The sequence below is a fragment of the Tachysurus fulvidraco genome, chromosome 20 (genome assembly GCF_022655615.1).
Source record: "Tachysurus fulvidraco isolate hzauxx_2018 chromosome 20, HZAU_PFXX_2.0, whole genome shotgun sequence".
Taxonomy (NCBI): domain Eukaryota; kingdom Metazoa; phylum Chordata; class Actinopteri; order Siluriformes; family Bagridae; genus Tachysurus; species Tachysurus fulvidraco.
This window is the reverse complement of record NC_062537.1, coordinates 11746654-11753058: the sequence shown is the minus strand read 5'-3', so window position 1 is coordinate 11753058 and position 6405 is coordinate 11746654. Positions and strand designations below refer to the sequence as shown.

Genomic DNA, 6405 nt, shown 5'->3' with positions numbered 1-6405 from the left:
CCCAAAGATCTTGCCAAGTTATGTGAAACAAAAAAGAAACCACAAATTAATAAATTATTGCACTACAGGGCTACTATTATGACAAACAGGCTTATTGCTCTTGCCAGAGTAGTGAGCAGGAGCACTACCTACTAGCCAAATGTCATCTAGGACATAAAAGGTTTCCAAGCAATCTGTGCTTAAATAACTCAATTTCATTACAGATAAGCCTACAAGTACTTTAAACTTAAGCTAGTTACATAATCTAACAAAAATATTTATTTTAAATGGATTAAATGAAGAACAGAAATGAACTTGAGCCTCCAAAGCTGAACCAAAAATTTCCCTTGTCAGTTCCTTTCTCTTCACTTCTTTACAGTTTTCAGGCTACAGTTGAGTAGTTAATCTTTACACGTTTTCCCAATTGCTTTCCTGCTTTGGCAACAGGTTGTGAACGAATTCCAGGCAAACACATAAGCAACTATTTAAACGCATCATACAGCTTTGCTTCGAATTGTGAACGTGAATGTCGGAGTTAAAAATCAGCCACAAAATTCTAATTCTCAAGAAATAAAAGTTGAGAGAGAGAAAAAACATATACATCTAAACAATTTCCTTTATTTTCTTAAATACATCAGTGCAATTAATAGAAAAATGTAATAGCTATACATGGTTAAATTAAGAGCAAGGGAATTGTGCGTTTTGCAGTACACTGGGGTTTGCCTCATAAGTGGATTACTTTGAGTAAAAGGATGGGAGTGAACAAAGTTGCATGGTTTTGAATCAAGTGAAAAGTGCAACTTGATAATACTCTGCAGTTGGTGGAGAATGAATAGTATGCTATGCATCAGAACACCACTTGTGAGTTTAATTCTCCACCCTCCCTCTCATGCAGATGGCAGCCTAACCCAGTGCACTCAGCCAGGGGTCAGTGTAACAGTCAGCCTTATCACTTGAGTGACACTGCCAGCTGTGTCGACATTAGTCATCGTCTCTACAGAGCACAGTCCGTCTGCCAGACTTTGTTCAGAAGCTTTACAACCTCCTCGTACAGGACAAAGACGATGGCGACATCAAGACAAACCCTGCCCAGCCGAGGAACTGTGCCTTTGTAGAACCTGCGGCAGAGAGAAAACTGCGTTACGAAGCAGGAATCGTGAATTAGGAGATGTTGAGAATATGCATGTGCTGCTAGATCATTATACCTGGGGTTCACAACCCTAACTCCACTGCAGTCTTTAAAGTTTGGTACAATGTCTGAGCTAATCACAAAATATAACATGTACTGCATCAGGGCTGTGGACAGGAATTACTTACATTTGCAAATCATTTGCCTCCAGTATAAAAAAAAAAATCCACCATAATATATAAGCTGTGATATGTAGAACATGTTAAAACACTATGCCTTTCACTAAAATCGCTACATCTTACACGCCAATCCAGTTTAGGATTCAGGCACACTGGCTTTTGCTAAAAAAATTAATTGCTCGTTTAAAAACATTGCGTTTCTGTCAATTATTGAAAGCTAGCAAGCAATTTTGAGTAAACAGACATGACATGAACAAGGTCTGATGACGCTGAAGGGAATCTCAATCCCAGGTAAAAATGATGCATACGCTTGTGGGCCTTCATTCTTTAGTATCTGGAAAGCACAATCTAGCGTGTTCTTATAACGGTGGGCTTCCAGACCCTACAAAAAAAAAAAAAAAAAAGTTCCAGGATTTTAATTGACAGTTTCAATTATGTATTATAGATTCATTTTGGTCATAAAAACAATGACTGTAGAGGATTATACCTGCATCCTGGTCTTCACCACATCCAAAGGTGTGTTTCCAAAAACACTTGCTGCACCTGCAGTCGCCCCAAATATAGCAGTGACCAGAGGATGCATCTCACGTGTGGGGTCATCACCTGGAAATGATGGCAAAAGCCTCATCCTAGTAAGTCTACAATCTGATCCTCACAATCCTTTGAAATCCCTTGAACATTTTAAGACTCCAGTTGTGTTTGATTTCTTACCTTTATACCAATTGCGTAGAAGGTTCATGACATAAAACCGTATAGCTTGATTGCTCCCCTGTTTCAGTACCGTAGCAGTCAGCCCTTGGTATGTACCACGAACCCCTGCCAGTAAAGCAGATTAGTTTCTTAAAATATGTTTTAAATACCATAACAATTATTGAACATATACTCTGGAACAATTTATATGGCTAAAGTGAAACATTCTTTCCAAAATATGTGAGTATTGTGAAAACACATAAATCAACTTCAGCATTTTCACAACCTCTGTTATGGTGATAGATTGGATACTTATAAAAAAGTCAACAGACAGATTGGAATATTTTGACCTGGCTGTGCATTTGTAAGTAGCAGTTAGATTCAAGAAAAAAAACTTAAGCACTGTGGCAGGACATTACAATCAGATTAGTCAGATATTTGGAGAAATTTTTCATTCATAGTTTTTTTTTTTAAATTGCAGATATGGCCTTTAAATGTTTATGCTACATATGGACCTTCATGTTAAGAGATCTGTTCGCACTAGTGATGTATGCACCAAAAACAAATGTGAACAATTACAAATAGAATTAGACCTTTTCCAACATTTACCCTGATCACGAATTATTTCCCGCACGCCATGGAAGAAGCCTCTGTACCGTGGACGAAGAGAGCACTGGTCATGGATTAACTTCACCTGGGACAGCACCAAATCCCTTGAATTAGGGTAAGTTCTTCCTTCATTTTAATTGAGTTTAAACTCTTGTTCATTTCCCCAAAAATGTTTGCCATAATGCATTCCACTATGCAATTCTATAAGGAGCAGTGATTCATTTATAACCAGTTGCTATTTGAAATTATATATATATATATATACACATACAAAACAAAATGTTGGTGCAGAGTATTTGGGGGGGAAAAAAAAAGATATTACTTGTGTACAGATTTATTAGGCAATGTGTTCATTACTCCAACCTTCAGTGTTTCCATTGGACAGACTACTAACACTGCTTCAGCGATGCCTGCCCCCAGGCCACACAGCAAGCTGCGAGTGTTATCAAGGCGACCAGTTTCATCTCTCATTGGATTGCTCAGGACCTCGAATGTGCCAAACCTGTCATCAAAATAAAAAGATGGAAACAGGTAAAAAAAAAAAACAAAAAAAAACATACAAGTGGATTGAGTAGGCATTTCAGATCACTTCTCTTACCGTATCGCAGACTTGGGGATGGAGCCATACAGTAGTGAGCTCAGGCCTCTGTACAGTCCTCTCAAACCATGATCCTGAACAGTCAGCTTCACACAATCCCCTAAGAACATATGTACATTTATTAATCCTCAATTTCAGGATTTAAATCACTGAATTAATACAGGCATAAATACTACAGGTAATTATTGGACTGCTCAATTTAAATTTGGTTCAGTTTATTCCTAACCAAGGTTTTGCCAAGGCACAATACAGAGAGACAGTTTTCCCCCATACCTATCCCTCGATACCGAGGCGGATTTGCACGCTCATCCAGCTGTAGCTGAGTCTTAACATACTCTGTCGGGAAGGTGATGCAGATCTCAATACCTCCTGCAATGCCACCTATGCACATAAAAAAAAACATTAAATAATTATCTAAGATAATCTCTGTAGAATATGGAAAACTATCAAACAATAAAATTAAAATTTTTATTCACTCATCATTTCTAATGGAATTGTAGTGGAAGTTTTTAGGCAACTTTCCATTCTTTTCTCTGTACAAGGGAAGGTAATATTTGTGCTTTTTAATCACATTATGATGTGGAAGATAGAGGATGAAAAACATTTTGACAGAAATACTATAGTAATGCTTAACATGACTTATACATAATCGTATTTAAATATCTGGCTTCTGGTGGATGGATTTCTCTAGGCAGTGATGCAGTTGTGCCATATTCTTTCTTTTTTGATAAAATAAAAAAAAGAGCATTTTTAATCCAAATCTCGTTGACTTCATGATGCTGTATGTTCACTAGCAGTATTATTAAAGGTGTATTAAAACACGTGGTCACGTGACACAAATAACACAAGTGACACCATTCATTTCTAAGGGCAACTGTTTACACTGGCACTAAATTATGGGGGCACATACTTATACAATAAGAATTCTTACAGATTTCTATTTGTTAATTGTTTATCAAGCTTTTTAAATCCCCTATTAAACATTTGTGTTATTCTATCTATCTAGATGTATCCTATCCTAATAATCCTAATTCCATATACATGTTTAATACTACAAAATGTTTTAAAAGGTCATGTTTATTTCTAGAATATTTCTGGACCACACTATCTTTTTTTTTTAACTCCAATAACATTTTTTTTTTGTATTTTTTTCCCTCTGTAGGTCATATAAACAGAGATATCCGCCATGCTAACACTACACATGTTGAAATAAAGCTGAAGATGACAACAGAGAGCTAATATTAGCAGGCTGGCTAGCTGAAGAAGTACATGGCAGGTCATATATAGCACACTAGCTGTGACATTAGTTAACTCTTTAGCCAGTCACAGGATCATACAATTAAAGTATAACATTACGAGGCGTTTGAAGGGTTTACACTAGAACACTATACTGTTTTGTGAATGTAAACAAGGACATCTGACCCAATTCTGCGCCCTGGGTGTTGTTGTATATATGTATATATGTATATATATATATATATATATATATATAAAACTCACCGCAAAACAACAGCCGCACCTTGGATAGAGACCAAGACAACGGAGTGTTTAATACAAACTCAAGCGTTTACCTGCAAGGATTGCCTTCCCTGGGTGAGTGATTTTCCTCCCGCCCGTTGCAGCGGCAGCAAAACGCCGTTTTCCTTCACACATGTTGTGAATTGGGGTGAAACCGCTCGCTTCGACACCATGACATGCGGGATGCTGCAGAGATCCACGTCTCAATATCGCATCTTTACACGGACCATCAGAAACACAAAACGGCTTGTATAGAGACGACATCTTCCTGACCTTAAATGTAAATAACGAACTGCGCTTATACGGAATATGACACCCAACAATGTGCGCCGTGTCCAATCAGACAAAGCCACCACAATCATTCGCGCACCACTCTGTGGCCTGGCGGGGGATGATCATGAATATTCAAATTAGTGTTATACGACCCTGCACTCTTATTGGTCTATACGTGTCGTTTTATTAATTTATACGAATATTCCTTCTACTCTATTATCCAATAAATAGTGTTAGCTGTGTATCTACAGATTGATGGCATGACGTGAAAAAAATGTTACTGGTCAACATCAGGAAAATTAAATGAGCTGTTGCTAGTGTTTTTTGTTTGTTTGTTTTGTTTTTCCTGCTGTTTATAAAAAGTCAACTAAAGTCATCGATTAACCAATTACTGTTTTTTCTGTTTTGAAAGCTACTCACCAATAAACATTTCTACATAAAGGTTTTCACTCTTTCAAATTTCTCGTATCCACTGCTCATATGGACGTTTTAAAGAAGACTGCAGATCACTATGACTGAAAACTGATGTAAAGGATTAAACATTATAGAACAGCACACCTCGTAAATGGTTATGGAAATGTGAGCTTTCCACCTTTAAATGTGAGAAACCTGGAGGATAAAGTCTCTATCTGATGAGTCAGACCAAGCTACTGCTCTCAGCAAGCACTGGCTGACTCATGGAGGAACTGAGGCTGACTCCTCCCTCCTCACTGATTCTGCTTTAGGTTTCTTTTCTTCTTCTGTTCTCCTGCTGCATATATGAGCGTTAGGTTATTTAGTGTATATTTATTGTTTATGTATTTCATTTTTAAAATAAGAAAAAATAGACTGATAGAAAGTGGTACGTGGTAGGCGCATTCGCCTCACCCCTTTGGGGGTTGGAGGTTCGGTTGCTGTATTTCTCCCCTGGTTTCCTGTAGGTATCTGGCATCCTTCTGACATCTCTTAATTGTCTGTAGTGTAATTGCCCTGCAATGGGTTGACACCCCAGGGTATCCCCTGCTGTATGCCCTAAGTTCTAATGATGGACTGTAGATATCATGGGATTCTCCTTCATACTATGGTATTGACTTCTAAACCAGCAAGTCAATTAAAATACTGTTGGAGATTTTTGTATAAAAATTGAAACTGGTTATCCCTCTGACCCTGTTCTCTGACACGCATGTCCTAACAAGCTGGGATGTGTGAAGAAAATGATTCATCCCCAGGGATAAATTGTACTTCTATTTTGTTTTTAGAAAAGAAAGTGATATTTTGCCATCTCTGTATTCAAGACTTCAATGCTTTATTTTCAGTAGAGTAGCTAACATTCAGAATGACTCATTGTCCTAAATAAACATGTTCAGTTTAAGTAACACAAATAACTCCAAATCTTTTACATTTTAATCTTGTAAAATCTTGTAAATACTTGGAAAATAGGCATGAATGCA

The 6405-nt window shown here is 37.4% G+C and overlaps 1 protein-coding gene across 1 annotated transcript; it reads right to left on the bottom strand.

Moving 5' to 3' along the window:
• Positions 1 to 577: 577 nt before the first annotated feature.
• Positions 578 to 5052, bottom strand: slc25a1a (solute carrier family 25 member 1a). Its single transcript, XM_027148744.2, has 9 exons — positions 4756 to 5052; positions 3458 to 3565; positions 3185 to 3284; positions 2950 to 3088; positions 2587 to 2671; positions 1999 to 2103; positions 1775 to 1890; positions 1596 to 1669; positions 578 to 1097 (listed from the first exon to the last, which is right to left on the bottom strand). Exons 1-9 carry the CDS (start codon positions 4964 to 4966, stop codon positions 974 to 976), a joined length of 1062 nt encoding a protein of 353 aa, XP_027004545.1. The 5' UTR covers positions 4967 to 5052; the 3' UTR covers positions 578 to 973.
• Between the last annotated feature and the right edge of the window lie 1353 nt (positions 5053 to 6405).

What these genes read in the sequence shown, in the direction of transcription:
- slc25a1a (XM_027148744.2), bottom strand. Translation starts at nt 4,966, where the DNA reads ATGTCGTCTCTATACAAGCCGTTTTGTGTTTCTGATGGTCCGTGTAAA. An exon ending in GTCCAATGGAAACACTGAAG is followed by an intron (nt 2,672 to 2,949) that starts GTTGGAGTAATG and finishes GTGCTGTCCCAG; the next exon opens with GTGAAGTTAATCCATGACCA. An exon ending in TCTACGCAATTGGTATAAAG is followed by an intron (nt 1,891 to 1,998) that starts GTAAGAAATCAA and finishes CATCATTTCCAG; the next exon opens with GTGATGACCCCACACGTGAG.